General features: G+C 46.4%; 1 protein-coding gene across 1 annotated transcript in view; it reads left to right on the forward strand.

Moving 5' to 3' along the window:
* The first annotated feature begins 795 nt into the window (after window positions 1–795).
* Window positions 796–27,116, forward strand: part of LOC311103939 (uncharacterized protein) — a 37,711-nt gene continuing 11,390 nt past the window's right edge. The window contains exons 1-9 of the mRNA XM_084145571.1: window positions 796–1,087; window positions 3,085–3,157; window positions 20,842–20,984; window positions 21,201–21,536; window positions 22,352–22,708; window positions 22,936–23,091; window positions 23,212–23,397; window positions 25,404–25,517; window positions 26,963–27,076. Coding sequence (XP_084001697.1) covers window positions 1,024–1,087; window positions 3,085–3,157; window positions 20,842–20,984; window positions 21,201–21,536; window positions 22,352–22,708; window positions 22,936–23,091; window positions 23,212–23,397; window positions 25,404–25,517; window positions 26,963–27,076 — 1,543 coding nt within the window. The 5' untranslated portion in view covers window positions 796–1,023. The remainder of the gene's footprint in view (window positions 1,088–3,084; window positions 3,158–20,841; window positions 20,985–21,200; window positions 21,537–22,351; window positions 22,709–22,935; window positions 23,092–23,211; window positions 23,398–25,403; window positions 25,518–26,962; window positions 27,077–27,116) is intronic.

Consider the following 27,116-nt stretch of genomic DNA (forward strand, 5'->3'; position numbering starts at 1 on the left):
TAAACACACAAACAAACAAACAAAAAACAAACAAGAAGCACCCAGACACACTCCTGTCAGGATAACAAGGGGCTCATTGTCAGGAAAACTGTAGTCCACACTCTACTGTAAACATTTTGTTATTCTACAAAGATTGTTATCTGTTATTATCAAGTTGATAATAGCAGATCATATCAAGTAGTAGTGGCAAATATTTTTTTTATGGTAGAAGTTGACATTTCTATATATGGCTTTAATATTTCAAAATTGACTTGATTGACACTCAACATGACCTATGGAAAATGTAGGCTACTTAAAAAATAACATAATTCAGAAATTAGATATCTAACAGGGGGTCAACATTAATTCATGGATTTGTTGCATTGAGACAATTACAACTTTTTAATGTAAGTCTACTCTAGATTGGCTATTATATATCGATTACAATGCTGATAAAACTCAATATAAAGTGCCAGTATAAAGTGTCTGGCTACATTCATGTCTTGATGTGCTGTCATATTAATTAGAGAATTTCAGTTTCTTTGATATAATTTTCAAGTGAGAGATAAGATGCCTCAATGGTACCTTTATCTGTCATACTCTTGAAAGACAACAAGACTGGTCTCTCCCTATATGTTGCTAATGACATTTTTTTTTTTTTACTTTACCAAGTCCATTGAGGGGTGGCTTGCGGACTATTTGTCTTGAGCAGAGTGTAAGCCGTTACTGCAAGAGGAAAGGGGAGGAAAGGAGGGCGGAGTAATACCAAGTTGTTTCCCAGCGCAGACGTGAAGCTGAGAAGAAAAAAAAGTTTTTCAAAAAGTTCCAGGAGGAGACGCACAGCAGCGGTGTCCGAGCTGCGAATGCTAATACGGGATAGGACCTATACGATTTATACGCCGTTTTTACTTTTAGTTGATTAATGAACTTTTTGAAGATCCCAGACACTGCCTCTTGGAACTTTTATCTCTCGGTGAACTCAAAGGATGTATTACTGCTAAGTTAACACTTCAAAGAGAAGAGTTGGGACACATTTCCACCGAGATGGGGGGGAATTATAACGTTTGGATATTTTTACCAATTTTATTCTTTGTCCATAATTGCGAAGGTAAGGACAATGCATTTATTTGACAGTCACATAAATTACAATTAATGTGTATGTGAGCATTATTCTAAATTTGTCTAGCAGACAAGTCTGGACACATTCTAGCTTTTTCTGGGTTTTTCCCCTTCAAAAATTGTTCACGTTACATTTTGTCACCTGTGCGCTGCGCAATTTAAATGGCATCAGATTATAGAATCATTGATTGAAGCACATGCCAGACAATTTGCTAGCTTCTCTCTAGTCTAGGCTACAAAGAAGCCGTTCACCTTGATTTTTAAAAAGTATTTTATTTATAAAAGCATGGTTGGTTGTTAGTGGCGTTCAAAGTTCGATTTCTAACAGGTTAATATAACAGGCTATCATAACGGGTTAATAACTAGATAACAAGCATTCGTTTTTGTATAGCCTACAGTAATAGGCTACATACCATGTATTTGCATAATGTTCTTTGTAGACTGGTGGTTAACAAGGAGGATTCTATCCTGGAATATTTGCCCCCTGAAGTTGTTCTAACTTCTAGCAGTGTTTGAGTGACAAAGCCCAATAGATTCAATGGAAGGACGTTAGGGGGTGTTTTGTGGAGGTTATTGTTACAATGTTACATCTTCTATTGTATGGGTGAGATTTTGTTTACAGATTGCACCCGATAACAGCAAAGAATCAGCTTGTCTCTGCGGGATTGGTATGCGTCTTTGTGGGTAACTTTGCGAGGCAGATCGCCACTGTGAGAAAATAATTACAAGCGATAGTATGGAGTGCCGCTGGCAGCGCTGTGCATGCAAGCCCGCTAGAAGGAACGCGGAATGTAACAATTGAAAGCAAGTTACTTCGGGCATTCTTCCACAAGTTGTAGGCTAGAAGCACGGGTTACTTACATAAAAACGGAATTCCGTATGTATGTCTTGTAGGAGATAAGTATTTTCCCTATTTCATTCAAGTCTACTATCCTCGTTCGTGGGGGTATAGGGTGAGATTTTTTTGTTAGTGAAGGGGGGTGATGAGCCAACTTTACCCCCTCCTTATCTGAACAAAGAGCTTTTAACAATTGAACTTTGTTGTTGTGAGGGATGGGATGAGTGCTAGAATATCATTTAACATAATTTAAAAAAGGTAATGTATCTGTCTATGCTGTGTAATAAGCTCCCGCATATGGCTCACAAACCTTTTGGATGGATGTTTGATAGGGTTGTGAGTTCCAGATCTGTTTGTGCGCGAAAATCCTTTGAACTAGGCCTACTGTTGAGAAAGTAACCTACAGGCCTATTTTGTTGACATCCAGAAAAATTAAATGTTATCTTAGCAAAAGTTGATTGGTTGTATACAGGGAGGCTCATCGTTGAACTCTGAATTAATTAATTATCTTGCACATTAATCAACTTGAGTCGGCTACATTACACTGTAATTAAGCAAATAATGGAAACTATTCATTGGCTTGTAGGCTATGCCTACCCTCAACGAAACGGGTTGGCAGATATTCTTATAGTTATCCCATATAGGCAATAATTAAAATATCAAACCTATTATTAATAAAGCAATTTTGGGTCTATGTGAAATAATTTGAATCCTATCTCGGTTCCCTGTCTACACCCATCTCAGCATACATCTACGTTCAGTCGCAGATAACGTTATCAGCTCTTCCCAAGAAAGTAAACATAAGCGTACCCATGTAAGCGGCGTGTCCATAAAGTGCCATTTTAACGAGTGCGAAATGTAACTCTCTAGCCAAGCGCAACCTGTTTGAAACCCAGCACATGGCTTACCGGTATGTTGGAATGATTGATTCTGAACGGCGGAGAAGTGTACTTTGATTATATCTCAAAATAAATATATATATATATAAGAAACACACACAATGTTCCTACATGCCTACTTCTCCTCCAACAAATGATATAGGCTGCTCTATCAAATGTCTGTAATGAATTAATATTTCAAACCTACCCTGAGAAAAGGGCCTGATCACCATGGGTCGGTCTCCCTTCATCTCTCCTTCCTCTCCACAGGACTCCGCTGCATGGATAAATACAGACCTTGTGACAATGGAGGAACGTGCATAGACTCACCCTCGCGATGCATGTAAGTGCAACATCATGTTTTATGGATCACACATGTACGAATTCACTGCAGGCCTACATTGTTCCAAATGGTGACATGATGAGGAGGAACTCTGAAAACAGTATAGGCCCAGGCCTATGAGTAGGCTATCAGGATTATTTGAGGAGTTATGGTGTAGAAACGGTTCAAGTAGGCATAGTTTAGTAATTTGTATCAGTATGCAGAACTTGTGTTATTTAGCCTTGGTTAGTAAATCATTGCATTGCAAATTACTAGAGCTGCACCGCGCTCACAATGGGCTGGAACTCAGCCAAGTGCTGGGTGGTTATCGCTACATTATGGACAATGGCACGTGTTTACGGTGAACATTTTACACGTTTTATTAAATGTTTCAATCTGCAATCGAACCACTACTTAGGGTGTAGTGTGTGTAATGAACAATACATGGATACATACGAGACAGGTTGAATGGAGTGTTCCAGCCTGGACTTGTTTGGCTTGTGACACACTGTTCATTTGGAGTTGCACCTGTTGAAGAAATTACAGTATTAAACTGGTCATAGCATGACTAAGGTGTTCCTTATACGCAATTCGATGGATTGTTTCGTGACCAGCTGAATTAATTTCGCGAGTTTCCCATGGTTTTAATATCCGTGAAGTCGTGCGGTTCCAGTCCTCCAGAGCGAGCCCGGGCTGCTGTTTTTACTTTCCCGCCTGATTTTGACATTTTCTGTGTTAGCTCTCACCGTCATTCACAGTGATAAGGGGTCTTTGTTTTTCCAATAGGCGATGGGGTACGTGGGAAACAATCTCAGTAGTTAGACTAAATACAGTGTGATGACGCGAGGGGGCCATTAGGCTTTTTACCATTGGGCAAACTAAAGCCTATAATAAATTAGTGTTTAAAGTTGGACAAGAACTGAGAATTGGATGGAACAATAATGCTTGATTCCTTTGGTTTTACTTTTGTCTGATGAGATTGGCTGACAGGCAGCTTCCCTCCACTACAGTAGTTTTTATGACTTGGTTGGTGACAAGACCCTCACCTTCATGATACGGTTGGGCTAAAGGCTATTTGACATCACAAAGCATCATTCCAATGTTCAGTAGAGTTTCTCAACCAGGCTGAATAGTAGCTCCGTATGTAGGCTAGGGATTGACCACTGATTTGACTAGAGTAGTCTATACTATAGTTGCTGCTTGCTTGGAACATTCCACACTGCTATCTCATTTCATTACTTACATCCCAGTTCAGATCTGTCTGAAAACATGGCCATTGTAAAAGATCAGTCACAGACTCACTGCATAAAGGTATAAAAGTGGCAGGCAGCGTCTGTGTAAACGTCATGTGCAGCCAGTAACCACCGATGACAAATCATTACCTAAGGCAGGGAAAGTGGTGGGTAAATGTATAATTGTGTTAATAGCGCCTCAAACTGTTCTTTGTGAGATGAGCTCTCTTCTGTTTTCAACCTGGTTAGACTATGGAGCAAAATACTTCTCAGTGTCTTCACATAACTCTGCTACCAACTAGCCTATGCTTCAACCTTCTACTGGTTATAATTGTATTATACATAGTTAAACCCTTGAACTTGGACCTAGCGTATTCATTCATCTCCCAACTTTAATGGTGTCTCTTCACTAGGTTAGTGTTTGCTTTTCAGAGAGTGTGTAGTGTGTTCATGCTTTGTGTTACTCAGCTTTTTGGTGCTGTGTGTCTATATGTATGGGGCGTGGAGGGCTATCCATTCATGCGTAATCACCCCTCTGGGTCAGTGTCACCAGCAAGACATAAGCATTTTTCTTTTACATGCGACTGATTGAGGGAAGGGAAGAGATTTCCAATAGGAAATCTAAATGCCATACCACACAAAATGGTAACACGTCCACAGCAAGGCCATGACCGGGACAGGCAGCATAGCCTCAGCCCGGCCAACAGGAGAGCGGAGCGGAGTGGTCAAACCAGTCCTAGACAGAGGCTACTGGAGGACCCACCTTACCCCAGCCCCATCCCCTGGGATCCCAGCGTAACTGGAGATCCACAACAGCAGAAAAGATCCTTTCTTCCCACAGATACCTGACTGTAACCTGGCACCATCAGGAGAGCTAGGGCTGGGGAGAGGGTGAGAAAAGAAAGGGCACAGAGTGAGGGAGAAATGGAGAGAGAGAGAGAGAAATAGCAGATAGAGATAAAAGTGGTAGCTTTAGGATGAAATTGTAGAGAGCTGTTGAGACACGTGAGCTTTTACCTGAAAATCACTGAGGGCAAACTAGCCATTAGCTCAACCTGTTGATTTCTTACCTGACGTTTCAGCGCAGAAGCTGTTGATCCTTCTCTGAAGTTGTGCAACATTTACATTTACATTTAAGTCATTTAGCAGACGCTCTTATCCAGAGCGACTTACAAATTGGTGCATTCAACTTAGGATAGCCAGTGGGACAACCACCCTTTTTCCCCTCTATTTTTTTAAAATGGGGGGGGTGGGGGAGGGGGGGGGGGGTAGAAGAATTACTATAATAATAATAATAATAATAATAATAATAATATGCCATTTAGCAGATGCTTTTATCCAAAGCGACTTACAGTCATGCTTGCATACATTTTTGTGTATGGGTGGTCCCGGGGATCAAACCCACTACCCTGGCGTTACAAGCGCCATGCTCTACCAGCTGAGCTGTTATCCTATCCCAGATATTCCTTAAAGAGGTGGGGTTTCAAGTGTCTCCGGAAGGTGGTCAGTGACTCCGCTGTCCTGGCGTTGTGGGGGAGCTTGTTCCACCATTGGGGTGCCAGAGCAGCGAACAGTTTTGACTGGGCTGAGCGGGAACTGTGCTTCCGTAGAGGTAGGGGGGCTAGCAGGCCAGAGGTGGATGAATGTAGTGCCCTCATTTGGGTGTAGGTACATGGGTATTATTTTCCTCTGTTCTCAGGTGACAGTAATATTATATATTTTTGTATTGTCATTGTTACTGTCCCAGATTAAAATGTATCGTATGTCTGGTTGGCAAACATAAAGACATGATACTACTACTCTGCTCTAAGCATACCAGAACCATAAAGCTTTGCTCCCTCCCTGTTAGCCCTGTCTGTCTGGCCCTCTCATGGTTCACTGCTGTGGCCCTGTCTAAGGTGAATGAGCAGGGTCTCAGGCATGTGTAGTTGATAGCAGATTACAGGAGTAATCCTTCAGGAACCTGTTCCACCGTCTCACTGAGCCAGCATGACATGGGTTACTTCTGATAGGTGTAGGGGTGGCTGGTCTGGCTTGGCCTGGGAGGGACTACTAGGCTGATGCACCTGTAACACACACTACAACAATCCAAGTGATTTTTTATTCTTCTCTGTGAATCATGATACAGTATATTGGATCTAGTACATTGGCTTAAGGGCATGATACTCCCTGTTGCGTCATATTTCTCTACTCTTGATGCACCTGCTTACATCAACATCCTGGATGGTTGGGGAAAGTACAAAACATACAAAAATCATTGGACAGAATGTTGTTGTTCTCTCTGTCCCTCATTCTGTCTCTCTAAATCCCATAATTGAACACAAGGCCAAGGGAGAACAAAGCCCAGAGACAGACAGACAGATGTGTGGTGCACTTGATGGTGAAGAGGTTGAGTATCACAGAGAGAGTGGCCCTCTAGGTGAGCAGTCAGTTGAAGGGCCACGGGTCCCCTCCGCATTGCCCCTGTATGTCTGTGTGTAGATGGAATATGCAACGGAGGGGCCGCTGGAGTGCCGGCAGAGCCACAGGCCCTGGAGGGGCTGAAGGGGGAGATAATTAGGCAGATTGAGAGGGTGTCATTCAGAGCGGATCCAGCTGGAAGAATTGGGCAGGGGGTGGGGGACGGGGTGTGTGTGTTGGGGACAGCTGGTGGATGTTGTGATGGTAATCCAGTGAAGTCAGATCTTTGACAAAGGGTGAGCAAGCGTAGGGCCAGGTGCTGCCATTGAGCGGCCTGCTGGCCGCATGCTGGGAGAGACGGGCTCGTGCGTGGAGTAGTGGAGCCGGCCGGCGGACCAGCCCATGGGCCTCCTCTTCCCTGAACATGCTCCTTCTCTCTCTCACTGCGAAGGCAGCAACTATTGGGGATGAATGCTCTTTGTCTCTGTGTGTTTTTCCCCAGCTCCTCCAACGGTTTATCTATACCCTGTGTGTTGTGTCTCTCAAAGCCCACAGTGGTGGACCCCACTGAAGATTGCACAATGGCTTCAGATCCTCTGGGGGGGATGGATGGATCTGAACAATATGTTCTTCTCTCTCTCTCTCTCTCTCTCTCTCTCTCTCTCTCTCTCTCTCTCTCTCTCTCTCTCTCTCTCTCTCTCTCTCTCTCTCTCTCTCTCTCTCTCTCTCTCTCTCTCTCTCTCTCTCTCTCTCTCTTTCTGTCTGTCTGTCTGTCTGTCTGTCTGTCTGTCTGTCTGTCTGTCTGTGAGTCCAGGAGGATGGAGGGATGGAAACAGTGGCTCTCTGTATGTTATTAGTAGCTGTGATGTGACCTCAGTAGCAGAGTGTAGCAGAGTGATGTCTATAAATTGTACGTGTTGTGTTTTAATGACCTCCATGGAAGCTCCTGGCCTCTTAGGACATGATGAACGAGGGACAGTTTTTCAGTTTGATAGGGAACAGCCACTTCAGCCTGTGTGTGTGTTTTTGTGCGTGTGTGTGTGTGTGTGTGTAGGGTCTCTGTGTAGTAGGGTCTCTGTGTAGTAGGAGCTCTGTGTAGTAGGAGCTCTGTGTAGTATGGTCTTTGTGTAATAGGAGCTCTGTGTAGTAGGGTCTCTGTGTAGTAGGAGCTCTGTGTAGTAGGAGCTCTGTGTAGTATGGTCTCTGTGTAGTAGGAGCTCTGTGTAGTAGGAGCTCTGTGTAGTATGGTCTCTGTGTAGTATGGTCTCTGTGTAGTAGGAGCTCTGTGTAGTAGGAGCTCTGTGTAGTATGGTCTCTGTGTAGTAGGAGCTCTGTCTAGTAGGGTCTCTGTGTAGTAGGAGCTCTGTGTAGTAGGAGCTCTGTGTAGTATGGTCTCTATGTAGTAGGAGCTCTGTGTAGTATGGTCTCTGTGTAGTAGGAGCTCTGTTTAGTAGGAGCTCCGTGTAGTAGGGTCTCTATGTAGTAGGGTCTCTCTAGTAGGAGTTCTGTGTAATAGGAGCTCTGTGTAGTAGGAGCTCTGTGTAGTAGGAGCTCTGTGTAGTAGGAGCGCTGAGTAGTAGGGTTTTATGTGTTCATGTCTGCATTATTTTCAGTTGCCATGAGGAAAGAAAGACCTGAGCAAAATTCGGAGTTTCCTCATGAAAAATGCATCAGGTTCTGTTGAATGTGATTAGTGTCATTTGGATGCAAACCAGATAGACCAGGGATGGGTAACTGGTGGTCACTCAATTAGCCCTGGTCAGCAAACATTTTTTAGATTGTAAATTAGCCTTGCGGCAAGTTATCTGAACTTGTAGTAATCACGGTCAAATTACCGACCGGGTGGCCCCCATTGATTTTGTTAGTCAATCTCAGATATTGGCAAAATGAGAAGAATTGCAGGAAATTAACTCTAAAACTTCAAATTTCGCTTACGGCCCCCAAAAGGTTGCATGTGTGGGGATGGATGGGGGTATGCAGACCCGCGAGCCACTGCGGCCCCCAATGATGAGTTCAGCTTTTTATGGCCAGTACAGCACAAATGAACAGCGCCAATTCACTTTGAAATACTGTATGATGTAATCCAGTACAGTACCAATTCACCTTGAAAGAGAGATGTACTCACATTCCCCACCCACTGGGCACAGATGTAATTTCAATAACTAGTTTTGATGTACAGTTGGTTGAGTTGTCAGCTAACATGAAATCAACAAAAAATGTCACCATGTCATTGGATTTAGGTAAACAAATAAAATAATCCCTTATGTTGATGACTTTTGGCGAATCCAATCAGTTTTCCACGTTGATTAAACATCATCACATTGATTTTGTTTTGTTGCAATTACGTGGAAACAATGTTGATTCAACCAGTTTTTTCCCAGTGGGCAGTCACGCAGTGACAGACAGAGCGAAGCAGGCAGACACACAGTTAGTTAGTTAGTTAGTACTGTTGCCCGGAGCACCTTGGGGATAGTAGTGTTTTCTCTGGTGTTTTCACACTGGATTAGAGAGGAATGCTTAGTAAGATTCCTCCTTTCCTTTCCCCTCTGCTGCTCTCCTCTCAGTGCATTGTCCTGCTCACCTCCAGCCCATTCACCACTGCAGTCATCTCAGGAATGCTTCAAACACCATGACCACAGGCTCTCAATTAAAACGGGATGTTTGGAATGACTGGTGGGATAGACATTTAGGTTCTCTCTGGCCAACATGCAGCGGGAGGATACCACAGATCACTCATGTCTGTTTGACAGGCAGATTGAGCCATCCCCAATCCGTCATGTCAGGAAGAGACCACTGACTCCATGGGTGAATATCAATTGTGTTTTCTTGATTCCTTGCATCCTCTTCCCTCACCTCCTCAAAATGCATCTAAGAGAGAGGATTCATGGAATCAAGTAAACACAATTGAGATTCACTCCCAAGGAGTCAGTGGTCTCTTCCCGACTTGAAGGAACCTGTGGATTCAGCTTGTTGGACCTGTACATAAGATTTGAGGTGGTTGTATATCTAAGGGAAGATGAGCTGTATTTATCTGAGACAGTGGTGGTTGGGTCTGAACAGAGAGAGGAGGTAGGGGGTAGAAGGGGGTTTGTCCCCACTGCTCCTGGGTCATGGGGGCTGGAGGAGGACTGGGGGCTGTGGTTCCCAGGCCCTATCAGAGGAAGTGGTGCCTTCTGACCCGCTGTCATACACACATCCTGTCTATCTGTGCAGCTTAAAGCAGCTTACTCACTCCTCACTGCTCTCTGCCCTCCTCCTCCTTGATCCCTCCATCCACACTGACCACAATACCACCAACAGCTTCCCCTATGCAATCATGTTACTGCCACCACTCATCATCAGGCATTATGGTACAACTTGCCTGATAGTCTTTCTCATGTGAACCCTTCATGTTTTGTATTTGGAATCTCTACTAAGAACAAACCATGACTCACATGCACACAGACACAGACACAGAGACACATACACTCAACTGAGCTAGATAATAATTGTCAGACTGTCCATTATTGTGTTGCCCAAAGAGGAAGAAAATATGCAATGAAGTCCTATATTATTACTATATTATGCTTCAGTCCCTATATGTCTAAATCTCATGCTTAGATAGGGATAGGCCTTCCTCTGATGTCTCATCCCCTGCTTGTTTCTCTTTCTGCTGGGAGGCTTCTAAAGAGACATGTAATTGGAATAACTGAGGTTGAGCCTTCAGTCCTACAGCCCAAAAGATTGAAAAAAAAAAAATGTATGCACTCACTAACTGTAAGTCGCTCTGGATAAGAGCGTCTGCTAAATGACTAAATTGAAAAAAGAAAAAAAAAAATAGAGATTCCTCCCCATGTTTCCCTACCTCTCCTCTCAGACCCAGACTAGCTGAGGAGAGGAAGGAATGGGTCCTTCCCTCAGACGACCAGAGGAAAGACAAGCACACAACACAGAAATGTGTTAATGTAGCCGTCAAGCAACAGGGTGCATTAAAGCTGCAATATGTAACTTTTTGGGCGACCCGACCAAATTCATATAGAAATCTGAGTTATAGATCTGTCGTTCTCATTGAAAGCAAGTCGGAGAAGCAATAGATCTGTTCTATGTGCGCTATTTCTATGCTTCCCGCTCTTAAGTTTAGTTGTATTTTCGGTTTTGAGCACCAGCTTCAAACAGCTGAAAATACAATATTATTGGTTATGGAAAATATATTTCACAGCGGTTTAGATGGTACAATTATTCTCTACACTATACGTGCTTGTTTTGTCACATACACTAAAATTAGGCAAACTATTAGAATTTTAGAAACCAGGAAATGGTGGAGCTGTTTCTGCTTAGTGCGTCTTTAAAGTAAATATAAACCAGGTTTGGTTACAGAGAGATACAAGTCAAATCCCGTGTTGTCGAGTCTTTGTTTATAAGATGTTAGAGGAGATAGGAGTGAGGACCTCACCCTTCATCTTAAAGTTCTCCAGCGGTTTATTGGTGAGAGTGCTTGAGATAATGGACATTCTTTGGCCCTTTTCCTAGCATTCTCCCACAGGTTTCACTGTGGAAAATAGTCCTCCTGTAAAAAGGTCTGCTCTGTGCTGGTCTATTTGGTTTAGATTCCAGATTCTAATCCATCAACCTGTCTTCATAAAAGCTTTTGTTTGAATATATTGAAATCCATTCATTGCTCTCTCCCAAAGTCATTGTGAAATGAATGTTCACTGAGGAGTAGGATAGCTAACTATGATAAATGAACTTGGTCTTTGATTTGGAACACATGCTGTCTCATCATCATTAGTCACATTTAGGCCTGGCTATACGTTATTCCTGAATGAACTTGGAACCATCACAGTGAGAAAAAGTCAATATATTGAAAGGGAAGTTCTATCATTTCATAATGGGGAATCATTTCTTGAGAAACTCTGTGAGGAAGTTGATTTTGGAAGTTGTCTTTTATACTGTAAAAATGTCATTCCCTTTTATTGTCTCAGGCTCTGCAGCAGTCTGGTTCAGTTTAGGTGGTGGGGTGGGGTTCTGTGGTGGAGCACATTGAAGAATGCTTTGGAAGACCTCAACCCTGGGATGCATGTGATGTGGTTATGGACGTCTGCTTTGCTATTCAAACTATTTCAGGGATTTTAATGCCGAAGAAAAGATGTTGACATTTGAGGTATTTCTTCAGATGTCAACTTTAGAGTGTTGCATTGATAAACGGTGACTTCTAAAGAATCAGTGTCTTTATTCCAGTTTAATGTGAGGTAAATGTGTGTGTTTACTGCATTACTGAGCCCTTATTTACACAATTGCAGACATCTGTCACACCAAGGTACAAAAATGCACCATGTCCATGCAGTCTTCTGACCAGAGAAAACCAGGAGTTACAAAGAGCATTGAGAAGCCACGGTAGTTTGAAGTACACTGATAGGCCCATGTGTTCTTGTCCTCTCGGGGGTTAAGAGGGTTTAGTGACAGCTTTTTTCTGGTCAGATTCATATTTGCTTTTCTCTAAGAGAAGGTTAATTGTCTTAATGTTCACATGGTTAATATTCATGCCATGGAGGCACTCCACAAACCTCCCTCTGCTTATTTCAATACCTCCATTGTCTGTCGCCAAGCACCATTGTTCAATAAAACTTTTGACTTTAAACTGGGAAACTCTCATACATTATAGTTGATCATGGTCATTTTGTTTGATCTTGTCACTAACTGAACTCTAAGTTACCTGTACATACTGTATGCTCTCCAGAACTTTACAAACTGTCCTCACGGAACCCTGTGTCACTCCCAACCGCCCCCCTCACCTCTCACCCTCTCCCCAACCATGGGTTACTGTTGCCAGGCTACAGCTGAGATCTGTTGGTCCGTATAAGCTCAGGCCTGAAAGACTGGCTGTTTGGGTCACTGTCCCTCCTCCCTCCACTCCGCTCCAACCCCCCCTCACACAATGGAGTTCTGACTACTTTAGCTCTTTTATTTGGCCCACAAAACGCTCCCCTACCCCCAATCTGTTGGCTCCTCTCTGAGAAAGAGGAGAGCAGGGAGAGAGAGAGGAGAGGGGGTGTTAGGGGGAGGAGGATCTGTTCTTGTTGGCAGTGTGGTGTCAGTATGGACTCTCACAAAGAAATGGAGCTGCTGGTTCCTGGTGGTGGTGGTGGTGGTTGGGGTTTGGCTGACGGGTGCTTTGCTTTGGGCAGGACACTGCCTCAGAGGGACTTTTGTTGGAGGTTACAAAATTCCCATACCTTCATAAATTCCTCCCGAAGCAAGTTCGCAAACAAGGGAAGGAAAAAACTTCCATGAAAGTTCTCAGAAGTGTGGAGGTTGGAGATTCCTTCCTTCCTGCTGAAGGGGATGACAAGATGGTGGCCCTGTTGTGCTGTCTATCCTGTTATTGTTATTGTCCATTTGTCTTGTATGGGCTTTGGTTGGTTCACAATACCTGTGGAATAGGGCACCCTCTGAGTGGGGATCAGGCCATTCATCCATACTTGTTGCTCTGTGGGCCGTGACCTTTGGTGTATCGAACCGTGTCACAGATTACTGCGTGACGTCCACAGGTGAGCTGGCCTACGACCCCAGGCTGGGTGATGTATTGTGTCTGTATTGTGTCTGAGAGGATGGGCTCAGGTTACCTGTCACAATGACCCACAGAGCAGAAAAAGTGTCTTTGGGCTACAGTCACACACACTGGCTGAACGGAGGTGTCAGGATTCACACACATAAATCACGTCTCCTTTATCTGGAGAGGAACACACTCTCAGCCTGAACACAGAGGAAATCACCAAACGTCAAATCAAATCAAATTGTATTTGCCACATGCGCTGAATACAACAGGTGTAGACATTACAGTGAAATGGTTACTTACAAGCCCATAACCAACAATGCAGTTTAAGAAAAAAATTAAAATAGCAAATAATTAAAGAGCAGCAGTAAAATAAAATAACAGTAAGGAGGTTATATACAGGGGGTACTGATACAGAGTCAATGTGCGGGGGCACCGGTTAGTCGATGTAGTTGAGGTAATATGTACATGTGGGTAGAGTTAAAGTGACTATGCATAAATAATAAACAGAGTAGCAGCAGCGTAAAAGAGGGGGTTGGGGTGGGGTGGGGTGGGGGGGCAATGCAAATAGTCCGGGTAGCCATGATTAGCTGTTCAGGAGTCTTATGGCTTGGGGGTAGAAGCTGTTAAGAAGTATTTTGTACCTAGACTTGGCGCTCCTGTACCGCTTGCCATGCCATAGCAGAGAGAACAGTCTATGACTAGGGTGGCTGGAGTCTTTGATAATTTTTAGGGCCTTCCTCTGACACCACCTGGTATAGAGGTCCTGGATGGCAGGAAGCTTGGCCCCAGTGATGTACTGGGCCGTACGCACTACTCTCTGTAGTGCCTTGCGGTCGGAGGCCGAGGAGTTGCCATACCAGGTGGTGATGCAACCAGTCAGGATGCTCTCGATGGTGCAGCTGTAGAACTTTTTGAGGATCTGAGGACCCATGCCAAATCTTTTCAGTCTCCTGAATAGGCTTTGTCGTGCCCCCTCTTCATGACTGTCTTGGTGTGTTTGGACCATGATAGTTTGTTGGTGATGTGGACACCAAGGAACTTGAAGCTCTCAACCTGCTCCACTACAGCCCAGTCGATGAGAATGGGGGCGTGCTCAGTCCTCTTTTTTTTCCTGTAGTCCACAATCATCTCCTTTGTCTTGAGCACATTGAGGGAGAGGTTGTTGTCAAACGTCTGTCACTGCTTTTCAACATGTAAAACATAGGGTCTTTGCGGCAGGTCTGTCTGGGTGCCTTGATGTTATTCAGAAATTTCCTCCATAAAGTGCATAATGTTGGAGTAGCTCAATCTCATTGTCAACTGTTTTGTAATTTCTCAGTGCATCCCCAGCCCTGTGATGGGCTCACCATACTGCCTCCCTCCTCTTCCGGCAACTAAGATTGGTTGTAAGTTCCTGCCTGTGTTTGGGTGTGTACTGTGGTGTTTCTTTGCATGTGTGAGCACATTTTACCACGTGAGTATTTGCATTGTTTTTGTTGTCATTGGTGCCCTTTTTGTTTGAAGGTGTAAAATGTAACTAAATAAATTCACTGTTGCTAATCGAAGTCATTCCAAAGGGTAGGTTTAACAGATCCATTGCATGTGAGTGTTTGTGAAGGAATGTCCATATCTCTGAGTGGCGTGTGCATGCGTTTGTGTTGGTGTTCGTGCCTCGTCTCCCAGCCAGGCAGAATAGCACCATTGTTCTAGCTAGAGTAAATGAAAGCCCTGGCAGAGCGGACCAACACCAGACAGCCTGAGTCCCTCTGACAGATGTGGACAGATGCATGGCGCTGGCTGGGGCTGAGTGGGGCTGCAGCTGGCGTTAACTGTCAGATCTGTTGTGACGTGAGGAGATTACCCTGGCTTCTCTGGCCATCCCCTGGCCCCGGCCGTGCAGCACCCCACAGACCTCCCCCTCGTCTGGCTCTGGCGCACTCTCTTCCTCAAAGGTCAAGAGTCAGCCCTCAGTAAATCTTGACAGAGGTTGCCTGGGCCGTTGCGCAACACCTCCCCCCTACACACCTGCTGTCTCCACATCCTACCACTAAACACTTAACACTCCCTGGCTCCGGTCGAAGGTCCAACACTACAGCAGTCTCAGCAGACAAGGACTTTCACTACAGTGGTGGAATCCAGATGGCTGTAAAAGTCTGAACTAAACTCCCAGATTCTGATAAGGCTGCCTGACTGAACCACAGGTGCAGGACAAAATAGCGTCCTCCACAGCCACGAGACTGATAGAACCCTGGTTTAGTTATGTGTTATGAGAGTAGCATGTTGACAATGGCCAAGGCCCTAGACAAAATAATGTGTGTTTTGGCTGCTGGACTCTGTGTGTTTTTAAAGGAAGGCAAACAATCTCTCCACTGCATTCCCTCCTGCTGCTAACGGTGCTGCTGCTCAACCACAGACACACACACACACACACACACACACACACACACACACACACACACACACACACACCTAATACATTCTCACAATCCAGTCATACTCTTTTACCCTTATTTCCTGAATTCTAACATCTCTCAGTCAGTATTATCCACACATTATGCAACTCTCTCCAGTCGTCGGTTGAAATTCTCCTCTCTCCCTTAAACTTTTAACTGCCGTTTTAACAGAATAGAAGTCAAAAAGATTTGAGTGTGACTGCCCTGGTCTCATTCACTGTGCCCCAGACAAACACACACACATACAGTCTCACATCTGCTAGTTTCTAGAAGTAGCTGTAAGTTATTCCGTGTCTGTCTGTCTGTCCAGAAGAGTTGTGAAGGCCTTTAGAACAGAATAACAGGCTGTAAAGATGGCTGTTCTGCCGTTCTTTCTTCAGCGTTTTAAATGGCCACAGCACAGAATGGCCTCAGAAGAGTTTGAGTGTCAGTCTGTGTTGTTAGTTTTAAAACCTCCAAGCTGTTCCCCTTCCCCTCCTCAGTCCGTCCAGACCTCTCTTTGTGCCGACGCAGCGCTGTCCGCGTTTCATTTTCTTCCTGGGTGACACCCTAGATTCCAGACATAGTTAATTTGCCTCTAAATAAACCCAGCCAAGCCATGACAAATAGCTAAGGGGACGAAGGCTTGGGAGGGAGGGGGGGTGGTGTGAGGCGCGTGATTGGTGGGGTGTCAGGGCTTGCTCGTTCGTCTGTGAGGTTTCCAGGGCAACAGGGATTCAGAGAGAGTGTTTTCAGAGCAGGAGACGAGGGATTACAGGAAATATGACATGACATTCTCTCTGGACCAGATCCCCCTCTACACCCCACCCATACCCTCCAAAAGACATTCTCTCTCCAACAGAATCCCCCCAACCCCCGCCTTCCCTTCCCACAACCATCCACATCCCCCGGCCAGCTCCGCCCCCTCCTTTCCACAGCCTGACTGACATTATCATCACAATCAGACTGGTGACCTTTGACATCTGACCTACCAGCGTGTGAGTGGGTTCATAGGGAAAGCCAGGCCTATGTTGCAGGAGCTTTGGGACACGGACGAGTAGCCGTGGAAACTAAGCGAGCCAGCGAGACCTTTCCCCCTCTCTCTCTCTCTCTCTCTCTCTCTCTCTCTCTCTCTCTCTCTCTCTCTCTCTCTCCCTCTCTCTCCCTCTCTCCCTCTCTCTCTCTCTCTCTCTCTCTCTCTCTCTCTCTCTCTCTCTCTCTCTCTCTCCCTCTCTCTATCTCTCTCTCTCTCTCTCTCTCTCTCTCTCTCTCTCTCTCTCTCTCTCTCGCTCCCTCTCTCTCTCGGCTGCATATTGATGTGGGTATGCCGGCCTCTCCGTGCTGAGCCCTGTTGCTTCTCGGTCTCGCCATTGTCATGGCAGGTATAAAAAAAAAACTCAGAACACTGAGCAGTCTTGTTTTTAGGAAGCAGAGCAGAGCAGCCAGTGGAATACAGTGTAATAGACACAGAGACAGAGAGCAGTCCGGCTCAGTATTCAGCACACAGAGCCTGGTAACCCACAAGAAGAGTGCCCCCTATGGTTCAGTACAGCTCCTCTCCCTGCACTAGCCTCAGGCCCCCCAGTCAGAGAGCATAGTCATAAAACCAGATTGAGGGAGGAGAGAGAGAGAGAGAGAGAGAGAGAGAGAGAGTAGGCCACAAAAGAAGCACAAAAAGTAACAGAGAGGATCTACCTCGGTCGATGTAATGGCGGCCCTCCTGCAAACAAGACGAGAAGAGGAAAAGCCATTGTTGTTTTCTGCCCGGGGGTTATTTTACAGGGAAAGATGAGAGCGGGCCCCGAGGGAGGGCCAGCGCCCAGCCATTACTGCCCTGTCATCAGCTTCAAACGACCTGTTTGAAGTGGGAGCCAATCCCCGTCCCTATCCCGGCTCTGGGCTCCCTGTCCCTGGGTGGATGTAGGGTTACCTACCTACCTACCTAAATATCTATCTACCTACCTACCTACCTATCTATCTATCTATCTACCTACCTACCTACCTACCTACCTACCTACCTACCTACCTACCTACCTACCTACCTACCTACCTACCTACCTACCTACCTACCTACCTACCTACCTACCTACCTACCTACCTACCTACCTACCTATATATCTACCTACCTACCTACCTATATACCTACCTACCTACCTACCTACCTACCTACCTATATATCTACCTACCTACCTACCTACCTACCTACCTACCTACCTACCTACCTACCTACCTACCTACCTACCTACCTATATATCTACCTACCTACCTACCTACCTACCTACCTACCTACCTACCTACCTACCTACCTACCTACCTATATATCTACCTATCTATCTACCTACCTACCTACCTACCTACCTACCTACCTACCTACCTACCTACCTACCTACCTACCTACCTATATATCTACCTACCTACCTACCTACCTACCTACTTACCTACCTACCTACCTACCTACCTACCTACCTACCTACCTACCTACCTACCTACCTACCTACCTACCTACCTACCTACCTATATACCTACCTACCTACCTATATATCTACCTATCTACCTATATATCTACCTATCAACCTACCTACCTACCTATATATCTACCTATATATCTACCTACCTACCTACCTACCTACCTATATATCTACCTATCTACCTACCTACCTATATATCTACCTATCTACCTATATATCTACCTACCTACTTACCTACCTACCTATATATCTACCTACCTACCTACCTACAGTGGGGAGAACAAGTATTTGATACACTGCCGATTTTGCAGGTTTTCCTACTTACAAAGCATGTAGAGGTCTGTAATTTTTATCATAGGTACACTTAAACTGTGAGAGACGGAATCTAAAACAAAAATCCAGAAAATCCCATTGTATTTTTAAGTAATTAATTTGCATTTTATTGCATGACATAAGTATTTGATCACCTACCAACCAGTAAGAATTCCGGCTCTCACAGACCTGTTAGTTTTTCTTTAAGAAGCCCTCCTGTTCTCCACTCATTGCCTGAATTAACTGCACCTGTTTGAACTCGTTACCTGTATAAAAGACACCTGTCCACACACTCAATCAAACAGACTCCAACCTCTCCACAATGGCCAAGACCAGAGAGCTGTGTAAGGACATCAGGGATAAAATTGTAGACCTGCACAAGGCTGGGATGGGCTACAGGACAATAGGCAAGCAGCTTGGTGAGAAGGAAACAACTGTTGGCGCAATTATTAGAAAATGGAAGAAGTTCAAGATGACGGTCAATCACCCTCGGTCTGGGGCTCCATGCAAGATCTCACCTCGTGGGGCATCAATGATCATGAGGAAGGTGAGGGATCAGCCCAGAACTACACGGCAGGACCTGGTCAATGACCTGAAGAGAGCTGGGACCACAGTCTCAAAGAAAACCATTAGTAACACACTACGCCGTCATGGATTAAAATCCTGCAGTGCACGCAAGGTCCCCCTGCTCAAGCCAGCGCATGTCCAGGCCCGTCTGAAGTTTGCCAATGACCATCTGGATGATCCAGAGGAGGAATGGGAGAAGGTCATGTGGTCTGATGAGACAAAAATAGAGCTTTTTGGTCTAAACTCCACTCGCCGTGTTTGGAGGAAGAAGAAGGATGAGTACAACCCCAAGAACACCATCCCAACAGTGAAGCATGGAGGTGGAAACATCATTTTTTGGGGATGCTTTTCTGCAAAGGGGACAGGACGACTGCACCGTATTGAGGGGAGGATGGATGGGGCCATGTACCTACCTACCTACCTACCTACCTATATATCTACCTATATATCTACCTATCTACCTACCTACCTATATATCAACCTATATATCTACCTACCTACCTACCTACCTACCTATATATCTACCTATCTACCTACCTACCTACCTACCTATATATCTACATATCTACCTACCTACCTATATATCTACCTATATATCTACCAGCTACCTACCTACCTACCTATATATCTACCTACCTACCTATCTGCGCACAAATGTTCTATAGGATTGAGGTCAGGGCTTTGTGATGGCCACTCCAATACCTTGACTTTGTTGTCCTTAAGCCATTTTGCCACAACTTTGGAAGTATGCCTGGGGTCATTGTCCATTTGGAAGACCCATTTGCGACCAAGCTTTAACTTCCTGACTGATGTCTTGAGATGTTGCTTCAATATATGAACATAATTTTCCTTCCTCATGATGCCATCTATTTTGTGAAGTGCACCAGTCCCTCCTGCAGCAAAGCACTCCCACAGCACCCCTGGAGTAGGCCACAGGAAACCTGTTGTTTACCTCGCCCTACCTGCACACTTTTAGGTCAGGTTGTAGTCGTCCATTAAGATGGTTACTGGAAAACAACAACTAGGAAGAGGTCCAGGAAGCAGAGCCATTTATTTCTCACCTAGTCTTTACAATCGTTCCAAAGCAGCTCTCAGAGTCAGTGAAATGTTGTTGTTTTAGTGGTGTCCTGGTTCCTAATGTCTGCATCTCTCATAGGTCAGCTATGTCACAGGTGGTCTAACGTTGTTGACAAGCTTTCGTAAGCTGCTGGTTTTGGGCGTGCTTGTTTTAACGTACGAGGGGAAAAGTGAGAGCTGAAGTGCGGAAAAATAGTAATGGTGGAAGAATGTGAACTGGCATGGAGAGAGTGATGCTTTCCAGCTGGGAACAACAGAGGGAGAGGAAAATGGAGAGAGTGCATGTCTTGTCTTTTTCAGACAAGAGAGAAAGACAAAGAGTGATGGCTTACATCTGTTTCCGAACTAGAAATAGTGTGTGGGAGGGTGTGTAATGTGTGTGTGTGTGTGTACTTGCTTTGTGTGTGTGTGGGAGGGTGTGTAATGTGTGTGTGTGCTTGCTTTGTGTGTGTGTGTGCAATATAAATAATCTGACTGAATTGAACCCACCCAGTCCAGGGCCAAGGGGACTGACTCCTTCCAGGGTGTGAGTCAGAGTCAGGGGCGCCTGCCAAGGTGTCTGTCAGGTGGTGGGGGTAGGAACATGGTGGGAACGGCGTTGCCTGCCTTGCTTTTGGCTGGAAATCACATTGATGGTCTGCTGTCACTCTGTCTGTCAGTCTAACCTAGGGTCTAACAAGCTGTGTTCCGTTTTTCTGTCCAGATGTCGGCCGGGGTACATCGGGCCTCTGTGCCAAAGCCTGGACCCATGTCACCGGTCGCCATGTCTCAACGGAGCCGCCTGCAAGAGCCAGGTGGCCAACGGAATCCCACAATTCACCTGTGTGTGCCAGAGAGGGTTCAGAGGTACATCTGTCTGTCTGTCCATGTGGATTAGTGTTTACTTAGAGAGTGGTGTGGGAAAGAGCTGATCTGTGCATATGTATGTACAGTATGCAAGTACAATGATGAGAGGCAGTTGAAGGCTCATGCATGCTTATAACAAGTTATAAAGCATATATTAGGTTTAGGTGTTACCTAAAATGTTCATAATGAGACATTGCACCCCTTATATATCTACAGGTCAAGACTGCTCCCTCATAGATGCCTGTGCCACCAGCCCCTGTGCCAATGGTGCCCGCTGTGCCAATTGGAATAACCACTACAACTGTTCCTGCCCGCCCGGGTTCCAGGGGAAGAACTGCCGCAACGATATCGATGAGTGCCGCAAGCCTGGCGTCTGTCTCAACGCAGGCCTCTGCATGAACACCCATGGTTCCTTCCGCTGCCAGTGCCCACCTGGGTACAGCGGGCGCACCTGCGAGGTGTCCTCCCTGCCCTGCGCCCCCTCCCAGTGCATCAACGGGGGCACCTGCCGCCCGACCGGAGATCACACCTACGACTGTGCCTGCCTGCCAGGTAAACTGATTGGCTCATAAACTGACCCCCACACACAAACACACACACACAGTGCCTCAACACAGACCCCAGAGCCCCACCAGTCACTGTGAACCCCAGGTCTTTCCCAGGGTTTCCCAGGCAGGCTGTGTGACGTAGCTGCCAGTGCTGCATCCTGGTGGGACGTGGGATCTACTCCCCTGTCTTTCCCAGGTTCCCAGGTCATGCCTCTCTCTCTCTCTCTCGCTCTCTCTCTCTCTCTGGCTGCTATTAATAGCTTGTTGACGGGGCGGGGGACTAACAGGGGTGGGAGAGGAGAGTGGGCCGCTGCTCTACTCCAAACTGCTTCCTTCAGGAGGAATTTACTTCATGGCCCTTCTGGCTTCCCTCCTGGGAGCTGACAGGAAATGTCTCTGGGCCGGAGAGGAAGTCATTGAAACTGTGAGAGATTATAAAACAAGCAAACATGGCAGAGAGTAGTGGACCTCTGGAGCGCAGCACAGCGCTGTGTGTCAGCCCGGTGGTGTCAGGGCCCTCCCTGGTGCTCTGCTGCTGCCTACTGTGGGAAACACCACGCCATGAGAACATGTAAACACTTAGACGCCCACTGAACATTTTTACTGCCCCTCTCAGCCCTTTACCTCCACAGCTGTGGGAAGTGAGGGGAATGTTTAGGAAGACTATATGGATGGAAGTGGGGGGCAATGGATGTGTTAGTGAGCACTTAACTCTAATGGGAGTGCCTGTTATCCCTGAGATTTAGCCTCTTGGCTCACCTCTCTCTCTCTCTCTTTCCCTCCTCTCTGTTCTCTCTCTCTCACTCTCTCTCTCTACAGGGTTCGAGGGACACAACTGTGAGACGAACGTGGACGACTGCCCAGGGCATAAGTGTATGAATGGAGGCCTGTGTGTGGATGGAGTCAACACCTATAATTGCCAGTGCCCACCTGAGTGGACAGGTCAGTACTGTGCAGAGGATGTCAATGAGTGCCTTATGCAGCCCAATGCCTGCCACAACGGAGGCACCTGTTTCAACACCATCGGGGGGCACACCTGCGTGTGCGTCAACGGCTGGACAGGAGACGACTGCAGCGAGAACATCGACGACTGTGCCACCGCCGTGTGCTTCAACGGAGCCACCTGCCACGACCGCGTGGCGTCCTTCTTCTGCGAATGCCCTGTGGGGAAAACCGGTGAGTCCACTGTCTCTCTGTGTCCCAGTTAGGGTTGTGAAATTCCGGGAACTTTCCCCAAATTACCTGGTTTTCCTGAAATCCCCATCTGGAAAACCAGGGAAGTTTAGGGAATTTTGCAGTCCTAGTCCCAGTCAGCAGTATGTTAGTTATGGTCTTGTTTATTTACTCATAGGAGGACAGTGTTACTGACATGGCTCTGTTTGTCCCTGTGTCCCCTCCCTCAGGTCTGCTGTGTCACCTGGACGACGCTTGCGTCAGCAACCCATGTAACGAGGGCGCCGTGTGTGACACCAACCCCCTGAACGGGCGCGCCATCTGCACCTGTCCCGCCGGCTTTGTGGGCGGAGCCTGCAACCAGGACATGGACGAGTGTTCCATTGGTAAAATGGCATATTATTTAGCATTGCCCTCTGCTTTGTGTTGGTCCTATCTCACCTGGTCCTGCCCTATATGTACTGTGTGTGAGCGGGTGCACTGACCCCTGTTCCCTCTTCCTACAGGTGCCAACCCCTGTGAACACTTTGGGAAGTGTGTAAACACGGAGGGGTCCTTCCAGTGCCAGTGTGGCCGAGGCTACGCCGGCCCCCGCTGTGAGATCGACATCAACGAGTGTCTGTCCATGCCCTGCCAGAACGATGCCACCTGTCTGGACCGAATCGGAGAGTTCACCTGCATCTGCATGCCAGGTAGGACCACCCTGACCCCGACCACCTGGAGACACCTCACAGCACAGAACTACAGCCAGGGAACGACAGAGAAGTACAGCTAGGGAACTACCGGGAACTACAGCTAGAGAACTACAGCCAGGGAACTACAGAGAAATGCAGCTAGGGAACTACAGGGAACTACAGCTAGAGAACTACAGCCAGGGAACTACAGAGAAATGCAGCTAGGGGACTACAGGGAACTACTGCTAGGGAACTTAGCCAGGGAACTGCAGAGAAGTACATCTAGGGAACTACAGCCAGGGAACTACAGCCATGGAACTACAGCCAGAGAAGTACAGAGAAGTACAGCTAGGGAACTACAGCCAGGGAACTACAGCCAGAGAACTACAGATAAGTACAGCTAGGGAACTACAGCCAGGGAACTACAGCCAGAGAACTACAGAGAACTACAGCCAGGGAACTACAGGGAAGTACAGCTAGGGAACTACAGCCAGGGAATTACAGCCCAGTCCTGTCACATCTCATCTCTCACTGCTCTCCCATCCCTCTTGTTTACTATAGACCCTCTGAGCCCCAGACACACTGGAGATGATGGCTTTACACTTGACTTTCCCAGAGTAGCTGTAGCCATAGCTCTAACCCTCCACCAACCCTCAGCACTAGATCTTGTTATGTAACACGTTCTCACTGCTGCTGCTGGTGGTGGTGGTGGGCTAGAGAGGTGCTCATAACTTTGACACCGGTGGTCCCAGTAAGACAGCCAGCCAGTGTGTTAGTTAGAACGGTACAGAATCAAGGCTCCCGACCCTCCTTCACAAACACATTGAAACTCTCACGCATGGCACCGTCCTCAGTCCATGCATCCTGGCTGGGGGTTTGGTTTGGGGGACTATGCAAATTAGGGATGGGAGTCGTGGTCTATAGGGCTGGATGGTGAGAGAGAGAGGGAGAGAGAGAAGCGAGGCGAGGGGGAGGAGTGTGCTGTGAATAATAATGAGCAGTGGAGTGGTGGGAATGGAGCCGAACAATAGGGCCTCTCTGTGCTCCACTTTGCACCCCTCATACACACACAGAGAAGAGAAGGGAGAGAGGCTTTTTCCCAGAGCTTCTACCCTCCCCCTTCCCCTCCACCTCCCCGTTCATGTTCCACAGACAGCCCCCTTCCTCTCCTCTCTCTCCACCCTCCTCATCATCGGCTAGCCTGGTGGAGTTCCATGTGGAGTGGCCGATTCTTCCTGATTCCATGCTGCCTCTGTCTCTTCAGAGCCGCCGCGGCCCACTCCACACTCAGTTTCACCTCAATGGAGGGGACACTGCAACACTCTATAGCACCATACCACTGATTATAGGACAGTTGTCAATGGGAAAGATGACCCAGGGACAGGGAGTGGTAATACTCTGTGGAACCACGGCGGGGTGTGGTGATCCAGGTCACAGCCTTAGCCCAGGCAGCAGTTCAATTAGGTGTATTTGTGATGGTTTCCCATCCAGGGAGAAAAAGCTAACGTTCCCCCTGTGGTTTGGGGCTCTGACAAGAGCGGTGTTGATTGAAAACCTTCTGTGGCCCCCTGAGACTGAGACTGTGAGAAAACTATTTCCACTGCTAGAACTCCCCTAGATAGATAGGGAAACAATATTGTCATGTCTCCTGGACATAGAAGGCCCAGATTAATCGTTTTTCACTTCACAGTTTTGCATTTTATGAAAAAGTATGATCTTTGATATTTGTGTTAATAATGTATATGCAGGGGGGTGTATTTCTATAGCAATTCTGTTGATTGTCCTGTTTGAAAATCCAATAAATATATGTGTTAAAAAATATATATATATGCGGCAGGTAGCTTAGTGGGTAAGAGCGTTGTGCCAGTAACTGAAAGGTCGCTGGTTCTAATCCCCGAGCCGACTAGGTGAAAAATCTGCCGATGTGCCCTTAAGCAAGGCACTTAACCCTAATTGCTCCTGTAAGTCGCTCTGGATAAGAGCGTCTGCTAAATGACTAAAATGTAAATGTATTTACTTTCCAGGCTACATGGGGACCTACTGTGAGGTGGATGTGGATGAGTGTGAGAGCAACCCTTGTGTGAACGACGGTATCTGCCGGGACATGGTCAATGGATTCACATGCACCTGCCAGCCAGGTAAGATCTGAATCTCTCTGAGCTGTTTAGGTACAGAACCTCTCCAGCCTTTCATAATCAAAATGTCTAACCTTGTGTTGGTCAGTGTGAACCAAACAGGTGTGAGATGTGGAGTTAAATGTCCCTGTGAATCAGAGTGCTCCTCCTGCTAGTTGTGTCTGATGGGAGTTTAGAGCAACCAAGCCCAGTCATAAAAGCCATGCAGGCCCCAGAGGCAGCCTGCCTATCCTCTCCACTGAACAAAGACACTATTGTGACCCCCCACAACCCCTCCCCCTTCCTCTCCCCCTCTATGGTGGAATGTGGAAGGGACAGCAGTCCTACTAATGAGATTCTTTTTCAGGTTCGCAATTTACATCTGGGGCAGACATCCCCCCTCACCCCCCATCTAGCTATTGAGCCTGTGTAGCTGATGCAGGCAGGGAGGGGGGGTTCCCTGAGAGAGAAAACAATTCCACTGTCTCTCCCCCTCTAACCTCCTGCCCCAAGCAGCAACACAGACACACAGAGACACACAGACCAGGTCCATCCTCCTCACACTGTTAATCACCACTAGGTATTCCTAAACCAACCGCACCAATTGACTCCTCCAAGGGTCCCTTCCCAATTGATTTCTGTTGCTTTGCCAGACAAACTTTTTCTCAGACGTGGAATAGAAGTTCATTTAAAGCCTACTTTGGTGTTGCCATCTCAACAAATTGAGAACAAGCTATTTCAGACACTGTAGAAGAATGTGTACAAGAATAAATGTCTCAGCTAGTTGACCAAGGCATTAACCATACTCAGGATTCTGGTTTGACATTTACATTAATGTTGGGGCAAGAAATCAATTTAAATGGTAGGCATGTGGGAGATAAAATCTTGCTGGGTTAAGCGATTGGTAGACAGATTTTTTTTTAAACATTCTTTAGTCATTTAGTAGACGCTCTTATCCAGAGCGACTTACAGTTTAGTGAGTGCATAATTTTTTTTTTTTCATACTGGTCCCCCATGGGAATCGAACCCACAACCCTGGGGTTGCAAGCGCCATGCTCTACCAACTGAGCTACACGGGACTACAACCGTGACTTGACATTAGCAGACATTCCAGAACACAACATAGTCCTTGAGAGTCCAGACGTTCTCAAATTCACCAGACATCCCAGAATGCATCATAACAGAACACTGAAGATTTTAGACATTGCAGAACCTAACCCTCTCCAGAACCATGTTTAGGTCCAATTCTCTGGATCACACTCTGGATTTCAAGTCCATGGATCAATGACGATAGACCGTCGTCACCCTGTCCAGACACTTTAGAACCTTACCATCCCACTGTCCAGACGTCCCACATCTAACCTAGCCTGGAGACCTCTGGCCCCTTAAGGAGCGCGGGCTGACCTCACTGTGGACCCATCTACTGGAGCTTTTCTCTGACCCCTCACCTCTGTATTTGCCTGTCCCAGGGTTTACTGGCACCATGTGTCAGATCGACATTGATGAGTGCGCCAGCACGCCCTGCCAGAACGGAGCCAAGTGTTACGACCGGCCCAACGGATACGAGTGCCGCTGTGCTGAAGGTAAGGAGCAATAATAATGTACATTTATTTTTGTCAGTGT

Source organism: Coregonus lavaretus (assembly GCF_964263955.1).
Source record: "Coregonus lavaretus genome assembly, chromosome: 28".
Lineage (NCBI taxonomy): Eukaryota > Metazoa > Chordata > Actinopteri > Salmoniformes > Salmonidae > Coregonus > Coregonus lavaretus.